General features: G+C 40.5%; 3 protein-coding genes across 4 annotated transcripts in view; 1 reads left to right on the top strand and 2 right to left on the bottom strand.

The window, feature by feature from the left end:
* Positions 1–4110, top strand: part of dnttip2 (deoxynucleotidyltransferase, terminal, interacting protein 2) — an 8079-nt gene extending 3969 nt beyond the window's left edge. Inside the window, exons 3-7 of the mRNA XM_020612970.1 lie at positions 611–749; positions 959–1054; positions 1745–1909; positions 2091–2200; positions 3929–4110. Of these exons, the coding sequence (XP_020468626.1) occupies positions 611–749; positions 959–1054; positions 1745–1909; positions 2091–2200; positions 3929–4019 (601 nt within the window). The 3' untranslated portion in view covers positions 4020–4110. The remainder of the gene's footprint in view (positions 1–610; positions 750–958; positions 1055–1744; positions 1910–2090; positions 2201–3928) is intronic.
* spata6 (spermatogenesis associated 6) lies at positions 4016–17235 on the bottom strand. 2 transcript variants are annotated; one of them, XM_020612971.1, is made up of 12 exons: positions 17086–17235; positions 16228–16365; positions 15444–15492; positions 15276–15317; positions 15017–15141; positions 12916–12996; positions 10551–10949; positions 8948–9050; positions 8433–8473; positions 8076–8239; positions 5748–5844; positions 4016–4199 (listed from the first exon to the last, which is right to left on the bottom strand). In XM_020612971.1, the coding sequence occupies exons 1-12, from the start codon at positions 17167–17169 to the stop codon at positions 4113–4115; spliced, it is 1410 nt and encodes a 469-aa protein (XP_020468627.1). In that variant the 5' UTR covers positions 17170–17235; the 3' UTR covers positions 4016–4112. The 2 variants fall into 2 exon arrangements, with proteins under 2 accessions (XP_020468627.1, XP_020468628.1); XM_020612972.1 differs by lacking the exon at positions 4016–4199 and adding an exon at positions 4537–5248.
* A 797-nt stretch (positions 17236–18032) lies between these two features.
* agbl4 (AGBL carboxypeptidase 4) overlaps positions 18033–26643 on the bottom strand; it is a 297544-nt gene continuing 288933 nt past the window's right edge. Inside the window, exons 12-13 of the mRNA XM_020613018.1 lie at positions 18657–18750; positions 18033–18497 (exon numbers count right to left, since the gene is read on the bottom strand). Coding sequence (XP_020468674.1) covers positions 18398–18497; positions 18657–18750 — 194 coding nt within the window. The 3' untranslated portion in view covers positions 18033–18397. The remainder of the gene's footprint in view (positions 18498–18656; positions 18751–26643) is intronic.

Genomic DNA, 26643 nt, shown 5'->3' with positions numbered 1-26643 from the left:
CTGAAGACAAATATGTAGTTTCATGTTTTTAAACTAGCTGGCCTGTGTGGCAAGCTCTGTCATAAAGCTGGTTTTACAGCAAAATGAATCCCAAGGCATAGGACAGCAGTTAGTTTTTTTTTTTTTTAATACCAACAAATACAATGGAAAGAGACCAACAACTGTTTGTGGGACTTGGGTTCAAGCCCATTCAGTCTTTCTGAATATGCAAACTTTAACAACAGGTCACAAATATAACATGATTTCATGGGCGGTGTATTTAGTGAATGTTACTCAAACGGGACTCAGTTCCTGGGCTTTCAACTGTGCATTAATACACATTTGAAAAGTCATCGCCCAGTGCATGTGGCTCATTCATGTGTTTTAATAGTGTTTGGAAAACAATGTTGCCCTATGGCTCAGAGGATAAAGGCTTTAGCCACAAAGACAATAACTGCTGCTGGGTCAGTTTTGTGGATTTGTTGTCTTATCTTTAAATGCAGAAGCACACAGAGACAGTGCAACTGCAGTCTTCAGACACATCATTGTCGTAGATTATAATAACTGCTTGCAGAGGTGAGAAATGAGGCATGACTGCTTCTCCTGAGGAATCTCTGCCAATTTGTTTCAGGAAAGAGTTGTCCAGCCGTATTGACCCTGGCATCAGAGTGAAGGAGCTCGGGGGTTTATACATCAATTTTGATGGCAGCAAATCAAAACCTGGCTCCAGTTCACTGCAAAAACTAAAGGAAAAGAAGCTCCAAGATGAGGTATGTAAGTGATTGATTTTCCTTGTCTGAAGGTGATCTCTGATGCAGAATGAATAATGAACTTCAAAGTTATGCTAGGACGAGTAAATCCAATAATGCCTGAGATGGTGTTTTTCGTGGTTTCTCTCTGGTTCTTTTTGATTTTGGCCTTGTATCTCTGAGTTGGGGGGTTTTAACAGAGTGTGGTGGTTTTTTGTTGTGATCCACAGGTGATGAAGAAGAGTGTGATTGGACCAGACTTTGAAAAGAAGGATGCAGTGCCTCCATACAGTGAATCCAAACAAGCCTTAAAACTGAAACACAGGGTAACTTTTATAGTATAATGCTGTAGAGCTTCTGTGCTCCTACCTGCTGATGTGTCATCACCTGGATCATTTGTGCACTGGTGGAAGAAGTACTCAGATTGTTTACTTAAGTAGAAATACTGTAGTGTAAAAAAATTCAGTTACAAGTAAAAGACCTGGATTCAAAATGTGACTTACGTAAAAAGTACCAGAAGTACTTAAGCAGAATGGTGCAGTTCAATTTAATATATATTATTGGATTGTAGTTACTGATGCATTGTGAACATCACATTTAATGCAGCAGCTGGTAAAGGTGGAGCTAAATTTAACTACCTTATATTTGAAGTACTTGGGTAGCTTCTGCACCTCCCACCAGGGGGCAGTAAAGTCTTATTATACTGTATTTTGTTTGATAAATCTCATTCTGAAAACTTGTAACTAAAGTTGTTAAATACATGTAGTGAGCAAAGTACAATATTTTTCTCTGAAATGTAGTGACACTAAAGTAGCAGAAAATGAAGCACACATACCTCAAAATTGTGTTTAAGTACTTTAAATATACTTAATTACTGTTCACCTCTGTGTTTAGGGTAGTGTTGCCCAAGATCTCAAAACTATGTAAACTGTAGTCATCATAAATACAGTACCTAGCCTTTTATATCACATCCCTGTGCTTCCAATGCTTTTGAAATAACTGAATTTGTTTCCTAGGCTGAGAGAGAGAAGTCGACAGGAGATGGCTGGTTTAATATGAAAGCCCCTGAGATCACTCAGGAGCTGAAAGGGGACCTCCAAGTCCTGAAGATGAGAGGCTCCCTGGATCCTAAGAGGTTCTACAAGAAGAATGACAGAGATGGCTTTCCCAAGTATTTTCAGGTCAGTGAAAAAACAAGTCGGTTAAACCTTCATCTTTATTTAGAGACATGGTTATAAATGTTAATCATTCAACCAAGTATGTTTGTAGAGAGAATGAATGAACTGTATGAAGCTATAAATTGCTTTCATCATCAAACTGTGCCCTGTCTATAAGTAGAGTTTTAATGTATATGTTACACAGGTGGGTTCAGTGATGGACAATGCAGTCGACTTCTATCATTCCCGTATTCCCAAGAAGGAGAGGAAGAGAACCATGGTGGAGGAGCTGCTGGCTGATGCTGAGTTCAGACAGTGAGTTGAAATCTACAGGCACATAGTATGTCATGTCCATGGCAGGGTTTCAGGGGACATTAGTCTGCAGGTAGCAGCCTAACATAGCTCAGTTTCACTCTTGCATCAAATGGAAACTCGTTTGTCAATAACTTGAATGTTAGAGAAACTTGACCCCCCTCCACAGAAAATACACTCAAGAGCCACTTTATTAGGTACACCTATACAATTGTGTGCTCTTCACTGCAACTCTTCCGCCTTAACATCTGTTTATGATGCTCAAAATGTTAGTTTTTGGTGAAATTGTCATAAATGTAAACATTTAATTATATGTTTATTATTGAAGGTGCAGTATTGGACTACATTATAGTCAGAGGTGTTCCTAATATTCTGACCGTCTTGTGAATGTAGCTGGGAGGACAAAAATTAGACATCTCTGAATATAATGTAGTCCAGTACACCACCACCTCTGTGACCTCAGTAATAAATGTATACATTTGACAATTTCACCAAAACCTGAACTGTTTTGAGCTTCATAAACACAGAAGTTAAGATGGAACAGAGTGTATTTTACATTCATGTTGAGACATTGAAAATACAAATTGATATTGCTGGTAGATTCCCTGAGTATTAAGTAAAATCACTGTCAGATGAGGCGTTACTGAAGTACACACAGACACCGTCTGCTGTGACCCTCGCTGTAGCATTTAGATAGGATCACACATTTCAAACCTTTAACCATCACAGTTTTATAAAACTATCAAAACACAGTATATAACCACTGTAATCATTAATACAGCTGAAATGTCTGAACAAGTCACAGAACACAGCCCAACACCATAGCAGTTTTCACTAAACATGCCTGATCATGCACTGTATAAAACATCCAGGGTTCTGGATACAGGCTGTAGGGTCTATGTTAGCTCGACAGTATATTATCACATGGTATGGTTCGTCTCTGAGTATAGGCGGGTGCATAATGGAGACAGACTTGTTTGTAATTTTTCATGTGCTGCGGGAACCATGTATGATGCTATTGAAAGTAGTATCCCACATGGTATCACCACTCAGTTTGCAACTCGGCATTTGAGAACGTGCAGACACATACTTGTAAGTAGATTTGAGTGTGTAATCGTAGTAATGTGTACACTCTTGAGTCTGTGCTTTCAGATTTCTCCAGTTGTGTAAAAGTCTGTCAACACCAAAAGTTTTGGAAGTGCACAGAACAAAGTGCGACTGCTCTTCAGTTTGCAAATCAGAAGTTGAGCACACAGGCACAGATTTGAGAGGGAGGGAGGATCCCTGCTGAAATTATGTTATGCCCACAATTTTGTCCTCCTCCACTCAAATCTGTATTTCTGCTTTTACAAATCCATGCCTGCACACTCCAATTCTGATTTGCAAACCAAAGAGTGCTCACAACTTGCTTTGTGTGCTTTCAAAACCTTTGGTGACTTTCACATAAACCCCAGTGAACAAATCTGAGCGTGCAGACTCGGAAGCATTACGTGATCAAATCCTATTCTGTCCTTACAAATGTGTCTGTGTGCTGAGTTCTCAATGTGGTTTGTACGGCCCCTAATGTTTTGACAAGGATTTACTTCACTTAGGGGTTTTTCCTTCTTCTCCACCAATCTATAAATATAAATACAGCTGGAAAATAATTTAGCAAAGCAACACTGATGAATCCCCAAATGCACCACTTTGGAAAAGTGCAGACACATATAAACTATACTATTCTCTTCCCAGCACCAACAAGAAGAAATATCAGCACATAATGATGGAGAGAGCAGCAAAGGGGGCTGGCAAGAGGCACAAGAAGAAATTCCACAAGAGGTGAATCTGAAAACTTGGTGTGATGAACACTGACATCGAGTGACGTTACACAGATCCTGTTAAAACAAAGTCCTTTTCAACAGGCAGAGGGTTGTTGTCAGATGTGAGACTTTAGTGACTCCACTGGTAACTTTATGTGGAGACCCTTTATCTTTGGAGATGGATGATGTTTATGGGTCGGTACCTGAAGAAGCAGAATGTATAAGTTCTGTACAGTAAATAGTGTACACACCTATTTACAACAGAAAATGTTTTACTCCAATGTAGCTGTATTTTGCAATAACTGTTGTACATTAATCACTGTCCTAAAAAAGAAACGTCAGATGAAGATTAAGATATGCTTTTGACTAGCACCAATGTTTGTAATGACTCTCCTAAATGTAGGTCATGAGTTCTGAAAATACAGCTTGTACTACACATCATGTCCTAATGACCAAAACAGAACATTTATGTTTTTTGGTATTTCTGGAAACAAACGCCACAAATTGACTGTCAGCCCAGAGAGGAGGAGCTGCGTTATGGTTTTTGATATTTCTGGAAACAAACGCCACAAACGGACTGTCAGCCCAGAGAGGAGGAGCTGCAGGTGACCATTGCTACAATTGCAATCGCATTGAGATCTATGAATGACTAGCATGTAGCTAAAGTGAAACTTCACTCAGAGCAATGTTTGAAACTGAATCACTGCTAATAGTACAAGGCAAGTTCAAATTTGTACATAACTTGCAATGATATACTGTTGTATTTAAGATGGAAGAAAAATTTAACAAAATATACAAATAAACTGACATTGTGGTACCTACAAACTGTATTTCTTCATATGCATCAAATGGGAAGGACAATGTTAACACAGGAGGAGGCAGAGTTAGTGTGGATGCTGAGTAAGCATCTACACTATTGTTTTCCTGTTCTCTTATTCTTCTGTATGTTTTTTGCCGCTCAACATTATAGTGACGCCCATTTTAACCACAAACTATAGTAAGGCATATTTTTCATAGATGTACTGGTCATTACTGACAGCACATGCATACAAACACACTGCAAAACTGGCTTATGTTAACGCTAAATGTCTTTGTCTCCTGCTCTTTCACTGAGGATTTATTTTGTTCTTCCTCTTAAATCTCCTCAGCTTCTCTTGGCTGCTGGCTCCCAGTGGCTCTTGGCTACCCTCTTGTCTCTCTTTTGTGTTGCGAGAGTTGAGCCTTTAACAGCTGCAGCTTACATCCACCATGTCTACACCCACACACACACACAAAATGCCACTTCTTTATAGTTGAGCCAATTTCACACACGGCTTTAAAGAAATTAGATAACTCTGTTTGGTTTCACCATCAGGGCATTTAAAAAAGAAAAAAAAAACCCACATAGCCCAGCTGATGGGTGGGAGGGAAGTGGTGCTGCTATGTTTCTGAAAGTAACCCCTGCAAATGTCTTGTTTTTCCAAAAAGGCAGACAGTGACAAATACGACTCAGCAGGTGCTTGGGAAGGCCTGAATTTTAACTGAACATCTAAGAATGATACACAAGGATATGTCTATGAGACGGTTCGACTCACTGAATAATAAAGCCTTGAGGTCAAGAAGGTGAATTAGTGTGTGTGCATCCTTTCCTACAGACAACATAGTAACTGTCATCTGCAGACGTACTGGTTTAACAGTGAAAAGTCTCTGCATAACTGGGAGTTGTTGGTCATATTTTAGACAGATCAGAAGGGTTAAAGTTCAAAACTCACTCTGTGGTCCCAGGTGCTTCTGTGCGTCTGCAGAATCCTTTGGATTCGACTGTGGATCTCCTCCCAGTAAGATGGACTGGGCTGACTGGTCTGGAACCTGAGGAACACAAACACCAAAAAAGGTCACATCAAAAGCCATTAACAACTTAATTAACTGAGTCTCAGTCACAGATACCTGCATTAAGTTGTGCCAACAAAAAACACTGTCAATAGGTATACAATTAAATATATTAATCCCATGACTAACAATTTGATTATCAGCTGATCCAGTGGTTCCCAACCTAGAGTTGGCACCCTCCACAAAGATGATTTAAATTGGCCTCTAATCTTAACTTCTTACCTGGTGGGTTAATGACTAATTTTATAAGCAAGGAAAAGTTCTGGTTGAGTTGGTAACACCTAGTGACGGGGTTAGAAATAAACAGCTTTTAAAATGAAATGAACGGCTTTTTAAAATAGCAAAAATGACCACCAGGTTCCCAGAGCTGATCTAATGTCTTCAAATGTTTAGTGTGACTGACACACCAGGACTCAAAGATATTAAGTTACAACAGCTATATGAAATTTAAAGTGTAAAAAACCAAAAAAAAAAAAACCCCAGAAAAGCAGCAAATCTGTAAATTAGCAGAGCTGGAGAATAATTAGCATTTTTGCATGAAAAATTACTTCAACAATTGATTATTTATGCTGATTGACTACTGTTTCAGCTCTAAATCATATTACTTACAAACAACGCCTGCTTTCATACTGAAATGTTTTGATAAATATCCATCTAGTCCACTAGTCTGTGCTGTAACCTAAGACAGGAGCTGCTGCAAAGCTGAGCCTATCAGGATCCTGGCTCAGCACACACACTTTAGTATGTACTGTTCTTGACAACATACTTTTAACACAGCGTTTCCCCACCTAAGCATTTATATTGATTATGGCCTCCCTACATACAGTCCTTTGTGCAAAACAACTCATTTCACAACTGACAGAAAACAACAGTACATTAGATCTGGAGGCATAAATGGCCCTCATCAACACAATATAAATGTCTACACAGGCAGCTATGAAGTAACAGCACTGACAGACAGAAGTGAACAGTAATAAACTGCGGTATTTCCTCTGATCCGTGTCTATTTATTGGAAGTGGAGGGGTGTTGACTGATGGACTGACTGGTGTCTTGGCCTGGTGCGCGCAGTGGGAATGGAAGCTTTTCATCTGTAATCACATAAACTCACTACCTGCTTCAAAAAGTCATCAAGGACAAATCATCCAGAGACATGAATAGACTGAGACTTCAGGGCTTAGGGGGCAAACGTTGCCACTGGCATCTGTCATCTTCTTTATAGATCAAAGACTGGTGCTAAGACGTGCCCCTCTCCCTGTCGGAGGGAATCTACAAAGGCCCGCTCTAATCTCCCATCCTGCAACTCCTGTCGCGTTTTCAATTGAGGGGAAAGTATCATTCATTTCCTTGTCTATTGTCTATTGATTTTAATGTTTACTTATAGACTGAGCAGAAGGGGAGAGGAGAGCAGAAACAAACAAACAAAACAGAATACTGGTCCCCTTGGTGAGTTTAACTCACAGCTGCTGTGATCGATGACAAGGTCCCTCTGAATGTATTAAAGCGTGCGTCGGGTCAAATGCATCAGACTCTAGCTGAAACACAAATCAATACCATTTTCCTCTTTGTTTTCCCTTCTCTCTGCCTCCTCTCAGTAATGAACAAACATGACAAGGCATCAGCTTCTGTAATTTAAGAGGTGGAGGGGAATTCATCCTGCCTGTCGAGTGTGATCAAAATTAAAGATGGGATGTGTAAGAGCGGAGACACACATACACACAAAAAAGCGGCAGTGTATGACTAACGTCTCATGGGACTGTCATATATTTGCTGTACACTGTAATTGGAAACTCATACAGGTGTCATTTGCTTTTAAGATCTTTTGAACAAACACTGATGATTTACACAAATGGATCAGGATAAATTTCAGGGTAAACACCACAAAAAAAAAAAAAAAGGATTATGTTTGCTTCTGCTTTGGCGTGAGCATGAAGAACATCACCTGGTTTTGTGGCTAGAAAAGACAAACTCGGGGCTCCGAAGTGATCCTGAAAGTGTTGGACTAATACAACACTTCAGCACTTTAAGTAGAAATACAAAATTAGAAACAAAGGAACACTACATGCAGCATCTCCATACAAACCTCAAGGATGTAAAGATCAAGGTTTATGATTGTTACACTGGTAACACACCCATACATTTTATAAACATTTTAAAGATTCATAAAAACACTCAAGTATTTTCAAGGTCAGGTTGTAGGGAAGGGCTTTACCTTTCACTCAGGGAATGGTTGGGGAGATTCAGAGGACTTCTGCAGTCTGACACAGCCCAGGTGGATTGAACTGAGGCAACGCCCTTCACAGGGCTTTTGGTCTGGACTTCATGTCTGGACTGTGTCTCTGGGGATGACTGGACCTTGACAGAGCCAGATCTCACCTGGAAGAGGTCACAAGGCAACAGGGTTTAAAGAAGTGGCTTTTGGGGGGGGATATAATACAATACTACAATGTATTTGTCACAGAAGGAAAAAAACTACACAACATTTAAACATGTACCTCCATGTTTCTAATGTGCTGTCACATCAAAACAGTAGCTCCTGTATTTGCTAATTTGAAATGTTAAGACTTACTCTGGCTGTTCTTGGTCGGTAACTCCCCAGGAGGGAAGAATCTACAATGACAAAGACAAGGTAGAGCTTTATACAAATGACAAAAGTCACAGTAGTTTCTGAACTGACCGCACTGCCTCATTTGAAATATAATGCCCCTACAGAGACAAAACTGTAGACAGGGTGATGTACAAATATTTGTATACATATAGTAGCTTTAAATTGTCTTACTACAAAAACTGCTACAGGTGCATCAGAACAAGGATGTTTGATCTGACATACAATACTTAGATGTCCTCACACTGACTGAGCCAAACCTGAAAACCATTCAAAGGCTTTATTATATAATGTTACCACGAGGACATAAAATCATACGACATTAGACCTACAACAACCTGTCAGGCTTGTGTGCCAACAATTCCAAAGTTCAGTTTTTCTCCATACAGTCCTGTGTAAAAGTTATTTTTGCAGCTAACGTAGCATGGCACTGAGGGCACGTATTAGCCTTTGCATGTGAGTGATGAGGCCTACAGCACCTGTGTGAACTGCTGAGAAGCTGACAGAGCGTCGATGTATGCTACCATGCTGGGGAGAGGTGGAAGGAGTTCCCATTCCAGAGACACTACTGCAGCGAGAGACCTTGAATAAGGAACGACAGAAAAATTATTTGCTGGTGAGCAGTATAATTAACTTAACACAGCTATAGTGGCAATTATTTTATATAAACACTGCACAGAGAGGCTGTATGGGACTTAAACCCTCTTTGTCACTTGAAAGATATGAAAAATGAAATCACACTGTCTGCTACACCACATAGATGAAAACATACATTTCAGTTTATGCAAGGAAATGCAGACAAAAAAAAAACCTCAAATCATTTCATCAACCACAAAAGGCGTAAAGAAAAAACTGCTACCTTTTTTTTTAAATAACCACCCACAGAACACCAAACACCAAGGTTTGGGTTATCTATAGGAATGTGCTTCCCTCTACACACAAGCCATGTGTACCAGCAATGCATTCACATGGTGCTAGGCTACTTCATTAGGTTTCTCTTTAATTGCTGCTTGACTCTCAATTACCAGGGTTAATTGTCAAAAGAAGATCCCCCCAGGAAATCCAGAGTATGCCTGTTGTATTCTAGTATGTTCTATTCATGTGTGTGACAAAAACAAACAGCCCAGTTCCTAATTATTTCTTTTTATAACAGCGTGCCAGTAGGTTTTGATATTCATACCTCAGGATTAGATCTGATGTAAATGAAGAAGCAGGAGTACAGTGGGGAGCAGAGGGAGGGAGTGACTGAGGACTAGATGCTGTGTCGTTCTCATCCATGGACTGTACAGTGTATTATTCCCCAAGGCTGCGTGATCAGAAATCTCTCCTTTCATATGCAAATCCCTCAGAGCAGTGATGGTCATAATTAAAGTGTTAATAAATATTGTAACTGCATGCCAGCCTAAATACAACACGTGCTATTAAAAGACACTCACGCCCCTCTGTGAGAATAATAGGCCATACACGCAGAGTGAAACATTGTCATGATGTCAAAATCCATTAACGGCTGAGGTAAAAAGATTACCACCACTCTCCTTATCCTTTCCGCTTAATCTCCCCACTAGTAGTTAAAATTTGGGAAGCTCCCACTGAGGTATAAATACATCAGGTCAGAATCCCATTAATATTATAACCCCTGTTGACCACACACATGTATTGTTTGCATTAGACAAACCATCCATCCATTATCAGTACTGCTTATTCTGAAAAGGGTCATGGGGGGCAAGAGCCAACCCCAGGTGACACTGAACGAGAGGCAGGGTACACCCTTGACAGGTTGCCAGTCTATCACAGGGCTGACAGAGACAGACAGCCACTCATTCCTACGGGCAATTTAGAGTCACCAATCAACCTAAGCTGCATGTCTTTGGACTGTGGTAAGAAGCTGGAGTACCCACAGAGAACCCACACAGGCACAGGGAGAACATGCAAACTCCAAGTTCTGAAACATGGAACCTTCTTGCTGTGAGGCATCAGCGCTAACCACTGCTCCACCATGCCGCCCCTGCTTTAGATAATTGATAATACCATAGTTTTTGTCAGTTGTCTTCAGTATGGGGGAATATATCTGATATTACTAACCAAAAAGGGTGGCTGGCTCTCTGTCTCCTTCCTGAAGTAGTGAGGGCCCAGCTGGAGGTGGCTGAGCCTCTGCCTGGCATCTTCTGAAAGCTGGCACATCTTACGGTGTGTGTAAGGAGACAGGGCTCGTGTCCTTGAGGAAACTGTGGGCTGCTGGTAGCCACAGTCTGCAGAAACTCTGGGAGAAGTGTGTTTTCTTTCCTTGTTTATCTGAGGACTGCGGGTGGATGAGGAAGGAGAGTGTCTGGATGATGCCGGCGATGAAGAGTTTGTAAACACACTCTCAACATTTAACTTTTCCTTCCCACGTTTCAAAGAGACACCGTTTCCCTCAGACTTTATGGCTGAACTGAGTCTGGATGAAGTTAAAGATGGCCTCGCTGGAATAAGACAGCAGCTCTAGGTGCACAAGGACAGAATACGAGAAAAAAACAGAAAAACACTGATGACATGCCGAGCTACTCTCCATTTTAAGGTGACACATAATATTTGACCCAGCAGATTTCTCCATAGACCACAATAATGTTCTTATACAGAAGCACAAAAGCGTCAGCCATTTTAGCCATTAAGTCAGCTGCTCACACTCTCTACATGGACTTGCTCTCCCTGGACAAAACCATTAGCTAAATCATTCAGCTAAAGTGTTACAACAACAGCTCTCACAGTCGGCACTGCCATGGAGACAACCTCTGCAGAATTACTTCAATAACTCTAATGGCCACTAACATCATTCTCCGATGCAATATCCTACTTCCTGCGGGTAATGCCAACCGGGGATAAATAAGTTAAGATAAAATGTTAATTGCATTTGATGGCCATCTCCAGCCTAATATGATAAAGAGGCATTACCTGGCTGTAAAACAATGATAATCTAAATGCTAATTAGGGAAATCACCAAACATTAAAACTATTTTTAAGAAAAACTAAATGTGAATAAATCCTCACAGTTGAGACTGTGCTGATTTAATGGAATTAAGACAAGTATGTCCACACATCCTCCATCACCTCAGACTTCTCTCAGCTCCCCATCACCTTCTTCGCTGATGGAAGAACTCTGAGATTCAGTCACTTTTCCTGACTGGTGAAGGCTTGTCTGGTGTGATTAGCTGCTGTTTCAACTCTTGGTATTGTGTGATAAAGATACTGTTCAACAAAGCCTTGGTCATGCAGAAAAAATTAAAATAACATGGGAAATAAAAATTAGCTATTTCAATAAGAACAATGATCACTGTTGAAAACTGGATGATCATCACTATAGTTTCACAGGATTTTTTTGGAAGTTGTTCTTCAAAAATCTATTAAAACGGAATAACATCTGACAGCTGGGCGAGCAGTGAGTCAGGGTGTTTGTTACCTATGCTGGGAACCCATTACAAGAGAAAAATGGAAAAATTCTACTGTGTGTGTTCTGATCTAGACATCCCTCCAAGGGGTCAGGAGAACAATATGACAATCCCCTTACCAATCTGTGACACCCCTTTTAAACAAATAGCTTAGCTTAGGTTACTACACCAGAGGGCTTTATCACAAAACCAAGACAGCAGATTAAGCTGGAATTTCCCAGTTATTCTGTCTGAATTTAGCTGGGAGTCGGTTTCATCACAGCAGTAGCTCATAGGTTGCCATGGAGATGTATTCCTTGCAGCTAGCCAGGATTAATCATGCTAGGCTAACATATAACCTATACTGTATATGGGTCACTCTACAAAAATGGCAAAGGTGCTGTCCCTTACTTCTGGAGACACTTTAAAATTTACAAAGACACAGTGGAAGAGACTTAGCTGATCCGGAGTCTGGACAGCCAACATAAAATAACTGACCGTCAACTACCAGCTAAGTCATAAATGTGAAAGAAGCCTTACTATCAGCTTCACAAATCTGCCTCCCTGTAATTACATTCACAAGGACAGTATTGATACCCTTGAAAACTGCCCGTATGGACAGATAGATGCAGTCACCATGGCAACAATAGGAGGTGGGTATGGGTATGTAACAGACCAATCTAATGGCGAGCAATAGCACTCATTAGAGTCCTCTGTCGTAGCTGTGGTGAACACTTACACAGAGATGTTCAGTGTGTAGCTGTGATCAAACTCCAGACATTTTAAACTGTCAGGGAGGATGATAAACACACTGTTTACTTCACTTATGGGTGACACTTTGGATTTTAACTTCTGAAAAGCTATGAACACACAACAAAAATTATTTATAAAAGTCAGGCCTATTCAAATGCACAACAAATATAACTCTGAAAAACCACGAGTAAAACAATGACAAAAGCACAGCAAATATGAAAAACTGGACATATGGTGTGTGGTTAGGCACAGACCTAGGAGGTGTAACAAAAAAAAAAGCACACACTTACAGGCGATGCAGGCCAGCGGTCCCTCCCATGACTCTCTTCAATGACTGACGTTGTGGCAAACTCCACTTTGGGTGAGATTCCCTGGTGGGAGAGGAACAAACACAACACCTTCAACAGGTAGATAAAAACAAAAGGACAGACAACAGTGCTGCTTGAAGACCAATTTACAACCACATAGCTTCAATCGACGTCTGGCTCGAGAAATAACAATTACGAAGAAGAGAAAGGCTCCAGTGATGTTTAAATAATATGGCATTTAGAGAGACATTTAAATTGCTATGTAGGCTTCAAACGCAAACACGTAGTAGCAACAGTGAAGGGACCAGTGTTTAAACACATTCACATATGCCAGTTTGTGCCTCTGAAGATGAAGGAAGCAACCTGCAGCCACTGAAAGATGAAGGAATGAAAGAGGTAGAGAAAGAAAGTGAGGATATAAGAAGAGGTGGAAAACAAAAAGGATGAGGAGTGAGTTTAGCTTTTCTGTCTGTAGAGATGGATGAGAGCTGCATAGAGGAAATTATCTTTTCCCAAGTAAATATATCACTTTGTCTAAAACATGAAAGTGTTACCTGTCATGTGCACAGACATAAAAGCCACTGAGATTAACAGGCAACAACCTTCTCCAGCCTATTAATGACACACGGTGGATCACACGGTGAGCACAATGTGGGAAAGCTGTGGCATGTGAATTATTTTGAAATGCATCAGTTCATTTACAAATAGAAGAATGTTGCAGCAGAATTTAGCTTTTGGTTAATTAAGCCAGTTTCCCTTTGGACGATTCTGAATATGGCTGTAAATCACAAGCTTCATCACAATACGTTCTTACAGTATATCAATTCTCTTAGGCAGCAATCTGATATTGGTCAGTGCCGTGATGCTATTTCAGTTCGATTTGATTCAAGGGCCTGCGATCAATATGAAATGATATTATGTGTGTATTTCACACAACTATTATTTTATTAAGTGGCAAATGCAATGCAGTACTTCATTTTTCATGTCTTGATTCTCATGGGCAGAGCTGACTGGGCCGTGGTGCCACCCCTGCCAGAGTCAAAATGCGATGCTTGTCAGTATTAATGAATGAAAAACAAAAAAAAAACAATGATAAATTGCCTTAGAAACAACTAACATTTTTCTGGTGCTTTATAAATGGTATTGGTCAAATTAGTTTTATTTTATATCATGCATGCAGTGTGATATTTGTATCCATTTCTCCCACTGTGTTTTTGTGGAGTATTAACTGCCTCAGTTGTTTCTGGTGGAGAGCTTGATTTATCCATGAATTTATTTTTCCTGCTACAGCTCAAGGCAAATTCACATAGAAAGTGTTCTTAGATGTGTTTTTGACATCCATTATTTGCCAGTCTCATGCAACAGATAGAACTCCAAACTATCACTGTATCAATCCACACTGACTCTAAAACATGAGACATGTTGAACTCTATTTTCCACCCACCCTCCTGAAGCATCATCTCAACAGACAGTTAATTGAATCAAACAAATCTCCTGTTATTTGTGTGTTGTAAACTTTTAACTAGTATCTGATGATTGATCAGGCTCCTGGTGTCACACTAAGCTTTTGGGTTTTACTTTCCCCGCCCTCTGCAACAAGAGGAGGAAATAAACAAATCATACATAAAACATAGCTGATTTCTTCCTGATGACTCTACATGAAAACAAATTTTGTCCAGTACATTTCTGTTAGTCAGCGTAGTGAAGACTGTTTTCAGGCTGCTGTACTTGGGGTCAGAGTTGGTGCAGACTGAACGGATTATCTGCTTCAATAGCACTCAGTGTCTTGCTTCTTATATAAATTCACAGTCAGAGTTCTAGGCTGATGCATCATCTGATGCATGTTGTCCAGTTTTTCCCAACACGCTTCAGCGGAAATGTGTATGGATATGACTGGCTGAGTGTCAAAATAAAGGTGTCTAACATGTTTATGCTTTACATATGACATCAGGTCACGAGCTATTTGATCAATGCTCCAATCCAGATCGATGAATTATCACACTCTTACTGTGAAAATTACTTGTTATTGGCACAGGTGTTGAAAGGAGGATTATAAAAGAAATAAAAAGTAGAGATAGCCTACAGGAAATGAGGAGGACCTCTTCATTAGTATTTCTCTCTCTACAGCTCCTCCTCTGGAGCTCAAGTTTGGACCAGGGTACAGGAAATCTCTGCTGGTTTCCTCCACTGTGGCTAGAACCTCACCCTCTAAAAACCACATACAAACAGTAAACAAGAACACAATCACAAACCAAGTTAGAGAACCTGCTTTTGCACTGTAATGACTAGATACAGTAGGGACTTAACCTGCCCATATGGCATCATCAGAAAGCATACTGTACCTGGAGGCACCAACTGAATCAGCTCAAAAGATGCTGTGTCAGCTAAAAGAAATAAAGGCACAAACAGACTGTGAGTTAATGATCAGTATCACAGCCAATAGCCTATAAGCTTGCATAGCAGCGGATTCAGGCCTAAGAGATGAGAGCAATTCCCAGATGGTCATTTACCTTCGAGGAGGTCAGCTACATCAGCAGGGTCAACAACGCCGGGGAACATCTGACAAAAAAGGCAAAGTAGAGGCAAATCAATTCTTATAACAAGATGAGATGGGCAGCCCAGTATCTAACTCTGTTGTTCCCCCCAGGGAAAAGGCTTCTTTTATCAGGAGTTAGGGCAGTAAGGTTCAAATTGAAGGGCTGCTGATCTGAATCCTTGGCCTAATGCAAAAAACTGCTCAGTGGTTCAAACTGCGTCTTACTACAAAAAATAAAGGACTTGTGAAGGAAAACTGTAAGTGAAAGCATGTGCAACTAAGCAAGAACAAAAAACAAACATGCACCGATCAGCCATAACATTATGACCACCTGTTTCCAACACACAAACATCACGAACTGAATGTTCACTTGTTGCCTAATATACCCCCCACACTGACAAGTGCCACTGTAATGAAATAATCAGTGTTACTCAGTGGTCATAATGTTATGGCTGATCAGTGTATGTATAAAGCTTCAAAAGAAAAATGGATGGAGACACTAGCATGGAATTTTTGGAATCTTTTGATTAATGCTACAATTTTACTTTCTGATTAATGTTAGTTTTCGATTGTTACTATCCCAGGAATAAAACTCTTTTGTTACATGAAGATAAAGTATTTTTTGACAGTGTAAATAATATGCCACGAGTCCTGCAGCTATGCCTCTTTCCAAATGTGAACAAAATAGCCAAATACAGGTGGTAATCCCAGCCGAGGAGACGAGCCTTATTTCTGTAATAAACTGTTAGTATTCTCACCCTGACAAAGACCATTGTGTGATGGAAGCGCAAAGGAAAGACAGGGGGCAAACAGGGCGTCTTCCTGTGCTGGCCCATGATACACACACTGAGGTAGATGTCATTCTTTTTAGACAGAAGTACTCCTGGACACGTGACCTGCACACAAACAGTGTAACTGTTAGATATGACAAGCAGCTTGTTGTTTTACCCTGTGCCCTTGATTGCTGCTATTTATGACAAAACTGATTTCATACCAATGTGCACAAGTTTAGAGAAGAGTTTAGACGATCTTAAAAATTACAGTACAGCCTGTATAATAAAGGAAGATGTGGATAACAAAGACCATTGTTTAAAAAGACCACAGAACTACTTTTAAATGCAAATTGAAAATAAAATTAAGACAAAGACATCTGAGACAATGTTTATACAATACCATATGGTAAAGGCACCTCTAATTATATACAGTGAGACAGAAAAAAGAAACTGCCTACAGAAAATACCACAGTTGTGATGGGCCATGTATCTTTATATATGTATGGCGTATGTATGTGTTGTCCTCATAGGTTTAAATGTAATTAACTGATTTAATTAGTTTAATCTGACACACTGTACCAGGGAAACGTATTTTCATGGAGCCCTGACCAAGTTTATTTTATGGTACGTTCTGGCGAACCGAGTAATCTAATTTGTTAATTAGCTACTATGTAAACATTTAGCGGGATAACTTAACCTGCGGTGAGTTACAGCCGTTGGTTAGTCGAGTTAAGGGCGGCTAAGGAAAGGTTTGTAAAGGGAAGAGGATGTAACCCTGTTGGCTAGCTTGACTAAGATACGTTTGTTTATGTGTTTTGTATCAAAGCATGAAGACACACTTACTGCCTTAATGTCCAAGTACACGGTACATTTCAGAGACTTCTTGTGCATGTTACCGGAGGAAAACTTGCTCTTTTTCAAGGCCATTCACGGAACTTTCAAACATCGTTGTCATAGCTTCCAAACAGCAGCAGCTACAGGGCGGTGGTAGAGTCATGTGACGGAGAGGTAGCCAATCAGAAGCTGTCTGCGCGCGCGCACGCACACACACACACACACACGCACAAGTGTTTGAGCCCACAATCACTGTCTCATTAAGCTCCAATCACCAACCTTCAATGTGTAATTTGATTTAATCCCGGATTTGTATTAAAGTGCTGGGAAAGCTGTAGTTAACTGACAATGTAGTGCATGTTCGGTCAACACTGCAAACGTACATGGCCATAAATAGACTTCTATCTATCTATCTATCTATCTATCTATCTATCTATCTATCTATCTATCTATCTATCTATCTATCTATTTATTTATCTATACATATATAAGCCTGTCAAGATGTTCTTCTCTGTGGTTTTGTGGTTCTTTTCCGTATTCTAGTGCCTCTTTATGGCAATTGTTGCATCTTTTTCCTATTGCCCGGTAGCTTTGTTGTCATTTTGTGTCCATGCTGATTCTGCATCTATTGTTTTGCATCTCTTTGTTGCCATTTTGTTTCTCTATAGGCCTGTGGAAATTTAGCATCCCTTTACGGTAGATTTGCATATCTTTGTAGTGGTTTTCTGTCTTTAAAAACGGAGCCCTCTAACTTTCAAAATAAGAAAAAAGAACCAGTCACTCCATAGAGAAGCCCCTGCCCTGGAGCCCGACAAGCCATGGGGCTTGGTAGGCACATTTGATAACCCATATGTATGTTAAACACAATCATTAACATTCTCAGTATTGCTATAAAAGTGCAACACATAAAACAATATGTTTAATGTTTAATGACTTATTATAATACCAGTAGAGATAATAACACCATCCAGTGAAGTCATAAAATAAGTCAGTAACAGCAGGGAAGCATGCATTTATTTACATCTGTGTAAACAGAAAAGGAGCTGCTGAATGAAGGTCTCAAATGGAATATAAATGGATAACCACTCTGTGTCCCCATGGTATTCCATATTCCACATTTTATAGTCACTAAATAACCCAGGAGGACACTTGTTCTGATTTTTATCCTGCAACCACCAGTCACCTCACTGTTGCAAATCTGTGAAAATAAGTCTTTAGAGCCAGGCAAATGTGAAGCTTCTAAAGGCAATGAAGTGTGAAGGATCCTCCTGCCATGGTGCTCTGCATTTTATACATGCTCAGCCTGTGTCCGTCTGTTTGTCTAGTGCCTGACACCCTGGCTCTTCTCTCTCTCTCTGTTCGCTCTGTCTCTGCCAGCATCATTGCCCTTTTCATCGCTTGTCTGGGACATCACCTCAGAGCTGGAGACAAAAACATATTAGCATGAATCACTGAGACGGCAGCCTAAAATTCAGGAAACAGCAAAACAAAAAATATTCTCAATAATATGCAAATGAAAAAATGATATCTGGGTAATTGATTTCCTAGTAGTATTTCTGCATGATGCAATAAAACTTTGCCTTTGAATATGAGTTGGTTTGCTGTCCTTGGTAAGATTGTTGAGTTTGTAGTAATCCAGGAAGGTTCGAGCCACATTCCTGCCCAGTTTCGTGTCTGAGGATAAGGAGTTAAAGCTGACTGTCTTTGAATGAGCTACAGGTAATATTACACAAAGCATTTCATACTTCAGTGGTATCCAAACTGGGTGGTGGACCACTTGAAGAGGTGCTGCACCACTGCACAGTATAGAATCAACCTTTTATACAAACAGTGGGTGAGATTTGGGTGATGGCGTGGTGATGAACCCATGGGGAATAATCACCCATCTCTACAGTTCTCTTCAGCTGTACTAAGCATTTTAGCATCTTTCAGGTCATTGATTTGCTTTTATGACTGCAACCTTACTGTTTGGTTTACTCTCACTGCTCTTAGCAGGAAGCAGTTTTTAGTTTAAAGACAGACAATGTCAATGCCCAGCTGGTGAACATAATGGAGCATTTGGCAGCCGAAGAGACCAAAAACAGATGGAGAGTGAATATTAGACTTTTATTAATCATGGCCAAAAACATGACTACAAATAAAAGCTACAGTATATTACTTTTTTTCAGATATTTTTATTGGTGTGTTTTAAAGCTTGCCTTCATTATTTCTGCTTGATAGGTATATTTTGTTACATTCTCATTTGCTGTAAATTCATAATGACAAATATCCAGAGAGCTGGGCAGAGCGTGGCGGAGCATCGCAGATTGTAGTACAGCATAGTGGAGCAGAGAAAGAAAGTGTTTGCTAACCCGAATCAACTTTACAATGTAATACGTGACTGTTTACAGCTTAGGTAAAAGTAATCCTTTTTACAACAGACATTTGGTGTCACACAGATGGAACTAATGACATTATTAATTGATATTTTAGCTGGAGGTGAACCCATTCTTACTGTTCTTGTGCCTTTACTGCTCTGACAAATCAAAATGACCACTGCAAAAAAAGGATTCATTTGGGTAAGATAAAAGAAAATACAAGTGTGCTCTGATATACATTTTTTTCATCCATGATAGATAAGGTTAAGGGCCCACAGTCCTAGATATAGCTACAAATTCTGCAAAGTGTCTAACCAACGAGAAGAAGGTGAAAATTTTATAAAGATTTAAGACATAAGAGATTTTTTTTTGTCTATGATGCATGACACATCCAAACCACTAAATATCCGCTTGGTCACACACTGCATAACATAAAGTCATTTAAATAAACGCTTGGAATGTCCCCTCTATCATTACAATGGACATGGTGAGCTACTGTAAATAAATAGGGACTGTAGCGCCTGGAGAAATGAGCTGTGTAAATCTTCAAGGTACAACACACTGCGTTCTGAAGTGAGGGAGACTAAATCACCTGCATTTTACTCACGTCAGCCAAATCTATGATGGTGGTATGAATCACACAAAAGTAATTACTTATACACTGAGGCCTTATTTAAATTCAGAGGTGAGCACACATATCATCCCCCTGCCCAATTGTCCCTCACTGCATTAGGGACATATCAATACCTTCACTGTTTTTATAAAACCCCTGAGCGTATATGAGTGCTGTTGCTAAGTCTGTGATCATTAGACCAGCAGGGCTAGTAATGATGACAGTCAAGTTCAGATAATGAAGAAGTAGGGAAGCAGGATGCTGACAATGCTCCCAATAACTAAGAGTGAGGATACATGATAGTAAATACAATGTCACCAACAGAGGCAAATTTCATCTAGTCCAGGAGGCAAGTGGACTGAAAAACACCATCAGTATCAGTTACCAATCTATTTATCCTCCATTTTAGACATTCTGTTTCTTCAGACAGTATTCAGACTTTTTGCATGCTTTTTAGTTTACTGTTCATTTTAAACTAATAAAAGTGCAATTTTTGTCCATTGATCTACACTCAATAACCCAAAATATACACCACAAAGTGTGAAAAAAGTGAAGGGATCTGAATACTTTCTGAAAGGAAAGTGTGTCTGTTGCTATTCCATCATTCTCCCTCTATACTGAATACTCGTGCATACTGCTCACAGAGATTCAAAACAAACAAAAAACTTGAGGCATTGATTTTTCATTATCGCCATTCTTCACCAGACTGGAGCATGATGGGGCAACACAGAGACACTGTCCCCTTGTCATTACCTGGTTGATACTCAGATAACGCCTGGACTGTCTGTTACAACCATGTGATTGAAACAACTGGCATTTAAAAAGAGATGGAGATTCAGTGATTTTCATTCTCCAATTTCTTTTAATGATTGGAACATGACCTGCCCTACATAAATCCTGGCTGCTATAAAGGTGAAAAATGAGGGTCCAAAGCTGTTGGTTTGAATAGGTGGTTAGGGCATACACTTCAGGCTTTGTTTGTGATACCTCAAATAACACACATATAGTCAAAGGGTACCTGGTAAGTTAGGCTGGTGAATACACAAGCAAACCTCCCTGTAGTGAGTCTGTCACGTTGGCCTTTGAGAATATGCTCAAGAAGCTGCACAGGACTCCATTCTTCACCTGCCAAGATGATGGCAACACTCTCCACATGACTGCAGAGTCTGTTTTAATACTCCATCTGGCTATTTGTCTGTGAGTCTGCATCAGGCCAGCCTTGCTGTGTGACACCGGATGTGTGAGTCATAAAGTAAAGTTGTAGCATTCTGATTCTTAATGCAAATTTTAATGCATAGTTATTCTAGACAAGTAGTGATAGTAGTTATTTGTTAAAAGCTGATACACTGATTTACACTCAAAAACTGTAAATGTACATGTAAGCACATACACGCACACACACACACACACACACAATACATATACCTGTATACTGTAAATACAAACATACACCCTCCTTGCGTCCTTGACATCTTCATTCTGACCTCAGGAATGTTTTTGGTGTTTTCCTCTGTTCTCTTTCATCAGTAGAGCCCAGTGCCAGTCCTGAGCTCTTTGGCCAGGCGGTGACAAAAATATCTCTCAGACCCCACAGTTAGCAGATGGCCTCTCAGCTTGGTTTGTCACGACTCTCTATCTATTACAGGAGGTTTTGTGATGGACGGTCAGTTTCTGAACGAGAACTTCATCCATGGGGCGAATGTTCAGAGATACAGAGGATGCCCTGACTTCTGTCTAGCCTGTTGCCGAGGGAAACCGTAGGGTCCGGAACAGGGCTGCTGCTGCTGCAGCAGGAAGTGGTGTGTGTGTGAGCCAGGAAACAGTCGACGGGCTGTAGCTTGGATTACAGAGGTGGGTGGTAGTGGAAATACTCAGAAAACATCAGATGGCAGCCTCGTGTGAATTAACACATGGAGTAATACTGATGACACTGTTAGCAGTGTATCATCAACTTCATTGGATTATCATTACTATTATTGCTGCATAATCATTACCCAGATTTGGGTAGGTCATAGAGGTGTGTGTATGCAGCCTGTCAACATCTTGCCTGCCTGTCACTAAGGTGGGTGAGGTGCACTCTTTAACATCTCCATAGATATAACGGTCTTGTCTAATCAATAGAAGGTTATTGTAATGGCTAAGGGACATGCCAACTTAGGAGCTGATGAGATACAGGACCCCTAAGACAAAGGGGACGAGGACATCATGACTTGTTTACCGCAGCTGTTTACTGCCAGCACGGCATTTAGCAGCTTTCAACATCATCTCCCTTGTGCCAGGTCCTGGCAGACAGACAGACAAGGTGATGATCAGACAACAACGCCCCGAGTGGTAAAATGGACAAGACACAAAAGAATGCTGTCGAGTCTGGACAGGCGTTAACAAGGAGACAAGCAAAGGGACATTCAAGCCATCAATATGGGCCACTGACAGATCCTGTCACTGCACTGACACATAGAGAACTAATTATCAATGCTAATTAAGAAACTAGTCAACAACAGCAATACAAAAAGGGACATTTCTGTCCCCAGTAGTGATTCAACAGACTGAAAGACCTCACGTCTTGTTGCCCAAAGGGACGAACAGAGGCTGATTTAAATCCTTGACAGGAGGAAGTGTCAAGCTCTGAAACTTGAGCAGTAAAATGAAAGTATAAGAAAGGCTGTTTTGTACACTAACATGAATACAAGACTCTTCTGATCTATGTGAAAACAGAGTATGGGTACTATTTTTATATTCCAGTTATTATATTTCTTTACAAGAGTTTTGCTCTTTTGTTGTTTGGGAAAGATTTGGCTTTGTGTATAAAAGTTTAAGAAAGGAAAGCACTGTTAAACAAATGGTACATGCACACATACGCCATGTTTCCATTACTGCAGGGGACATTACACTGACTTACTGTAAATTCATTTCCAGGAGAGACTTACACTATCCTTAACCATAACCACTATTTATCTAAACCTAACCTCATCCTAACCTTAAACCAAGTTATCACTCCAGAATGTAATGATTGACGATTTGGGGACTTGATGCCCCCCCCCGACACACACACACCTCATGGTTATGGCTTTAAACCTCTCTTTATGTTTTTTTTTATTGCTTTCTCTGTTGTTACATTCAGATGACAACAGAGATAATAAATAATATAGTGAAAACAATAATATATTTCACATGTGATATGTACATATATTAATAATTATTTGCGTCACTGCTTTTTATCTGCAATTTGCATTGGATTCTAAAGGTTTAATTTAATTTCAAAACACTTCAACATCTTTCAACTTTTACCCTTCGACAATTCAACCACTTTCATATCTGACTGTATAACTGAAGAGCTAATTTACCCACATTTCAACAGACAGTTCCAGCTCAGCCGCACTTTGATTATCTAAATCCCTCTCAGTGCTTGAACCTAAACTGCCACTTCAACTTCTTTCAGTATTTTAACTATTTCAGATGCTTGAACTGCAATTTTTTTATATAAGTGAACTTAGATGGTCTTCAGAAAATGTTGCCTTTTCTACTACAAATGGTATTTGAAACTTTCTCAGACTTTTTCAGCTGTAGCATACACAAAAACTACCACAACACAACTGAATATGTCTGATTGTGCTTCTTTGTGAGCACTCATGTGAGGACACCTGAGCATAGCGACAATATTTATGCAATCCGTGTGTGTATAAATGTGTGTCTATGTGTCTCCTTGTGCGAACTTACTTGCATGTGTGAACACCTATCCATTTGTGTATGTCTGTGTGATATGATGTGTATGATGTGTGGTAGTGAAGCATATTTGCCTCCAAGCTATATTATTTGCATACTTGTCACAGCCTGTCCACTGGGTGTCAGGTTCACTGATGCATACTGTGCTCCACTCGCAGCTCTGGTAGTCATGGGCTCCCACTGTTGGTGGGGTGCATGCCTGGGTATTGCTGCTTTTGGCAGACAGACATTGCACACTCATGAAAAGAATCAGGGGTGTGTGTGTAAGACCAGTGAAAGCTAGTTGCTCTGGCTGTCTATCCATACTGTCTTGTTGCATCTTGTAGTTAGCCAAAATCACAAAAGCATGCTGAAGAACCCAACATCGACACACTTTACAATAGATGTGGGTTATTTGAATGAACATCTGACTGAGAAGACCACCATTTCAGAAGCCTCTGTGTGTCTTCCATTAGTGAAGGAAAACAGAAAATTGTCTGTCTGGCAGAAATGTGAAAATCTTAAAAATCTGCACATCTGTACCATAACAGGGAAAAGCAACTGCTCGGCTCAGTGCAGGAAAAATGAGCAAAATCTTTCAGGGAAGCATTACAGACTGAAATGCTTTAAAAGTTTTTCAATAATCCTTCAAAGTCACAGAGGGTACAGTCTCTTCACAACACCAAAATCACACACACAAACACATATTGGTAAATAGGCCCCCAAGCTAACATAAATACACATACTGAACACACAGACACACAACAAGGTCCCAGATTCTCTCGACCTTGATCCATCCCACTTTCCAGTGAAAACTTCACTATAAAAACTTGGAGAAAAGTCACAGACCAAAATGTTTGATTACAGTTATGAGCGGTGGAATGTCACTGAGACTGGAATTTACCTTGCTGAAACAAATTTAAAGTAAGTACACACAAAAAGAGATATAGATGGAGGGGGTACATGCACACATGGAAATACACACACACATACAGAGTTGTTAAATAATTAGAGGACAAAGAAAAGATACACACACGCTACAGTTTGTTCCTGCTGTTTCAGAGACGAGCATTCTCAGCTTGACTAGATGATATAATGAGATGTTATGTTCTGGGTGATGAGAGAGAAAAGGACAGAAGAGAGGACAGGGGAGGACATGAGAAGAAAAGGAGACGACAGATCAGAAAACAAAGACAAACACATGCACACACACACGCTGAGCACTTTCATACTGTGAACAAAGTCTTGGCTGTGAGAAAGGTTAAGATTTCAATTTTGTTGGCTACAAGTCACAGCAGTGGAGAAGGACAGTCAGGACAGATGAAAGGGTAAGGACAGCATGTTTGGGAGATGCAGGATTTCGGAGCGCAGGTTATTATTTATTTGTCATGCATTAGTTTAGAGGACTGTGCATGCATGTTCGTGTGTGTGTGTGTGTGTGTGTGTGTGTGTGTCAGGTGAGAAAGGTGGAAGGAGGGGGCACTGAGATGCTAAAGGTCTCTGTTGATGATTTGTACGCTCCATCGAGCTGACTGCTGGGGCGTAAAAAGCGACATGGTTGGTTCCTTCAACCTGCCTGACCCCAATCTCCACTCTACACCGGGTCCCTGTGCTGCCTACCCACCCTGTGGAGCCCCTCCACCTTGTACCCCTCCCCTTCTCACAAAGAAACACACACACACACACACACACACACACACACACACACACATACACACACACACACTACTGAAAAACAAAAAAGATCAAGCAATCCCTCCCACCAGAGCTGAGTTCTCTCCCAGTTTGACCTTCAGAAGAAATGCCCCCTCTCCACACACTGGGAGCCAAAAACCTGACTCCTCATTTTTTATCTCACTCCAAACTCAGTTCCACCAACTCAAATAAAAGTGTAGAGTGGAATTTGTTATGTGCTCTTTGTTTAGCATATACTCCTGTCTTCTTAGTGTGAAGCTGAGGTGTGGCTGTGGTGGAGCCCCATGTGTATGCACATGCCTGGATTTCCAATTGGGCATCACTGCTGTAATGCAAAAACCTGAGCGGTTTTTATGAGAAGCATTAACGTAATGAGAGGGTCGAGGGGACGCACATACACACCACATTATAACGTGCATAAAATAGACCCTATAGTTTATTCAGCTGCTTAAAGAAGTTCCCATTTTTCACATATTAGCCTGTCACTAAATCACTTTTTAAAAAACATTACCACAGAAACTTCCTGTGATCTCTATGTAGAATCAATATTGTTATAACTAACTTTTTATGTATTAGTGAATCGTGAACTGCCTCTTGTTTGGCTGTGCCAGATCTTGGCACTAGAGGGCACTAGGGCTGCGTCTATGTCCACCACCCCTTCCATCTGCAGAGCATGTGTAGGGGAGCACATACCTTTCATATGTAGGGTCCTTATCACTCTCTAAATCTCTCTTTCTCCCTCTTCTCATTCTCTTTATTGGTGAGATCAGATCACCACTGGCCAGCTCTCAGGAGCTCTTCAGCCTTGAGGAGGTCAGATGAAGGAAAACTTTCTCCCATCTGGCTCCATTAAGGCACCTGTGACCTTCAGTTCTCGTGATGAATGTACTCGTATGTGTGTGTCGGCATAATTGCAGTCGACAGGAATCCTGCTTGTTCTATTGTTCATCTCAATCAAAGCCTCAGCTGCACACACGCACACACACACACACACACACACACACACACACACACACACAGCACTACATAAGCCAATGCAAGCCCCCTTCTCCTCTCTCCTTTGTAAATGAAATCAATAGACGCAGCTATCGCATCCCTATTCTGTCACTGCACATCTGTCGCAACAAGAGGCAACAAAAGAGCAACAAAAGCGTAACATGCCTTTCTCGTGAGTACACATGACCTGGCACACAAATGCAT

The sequence above is a fragment of the Monopterus albus genome, unplaced genomic scaffold (genome assembly GCF_001952655.1).
Source record: "Monopterus albus unplaced genomic scaffold, M_albus_1.0 scaffold129.1, whole genome shotgun sequence".
Lineage (NCBI taxonomy): Eukaryota > Metazoa > Chordata > Actinopteri > Synbranchiformes > Synbranchidae > Monopterus > Monopterus albus.
Note: the sequence above shows the minus strand (reverse complement) of the source record. Positions and strands in the feature narration are given on the sequence as shown.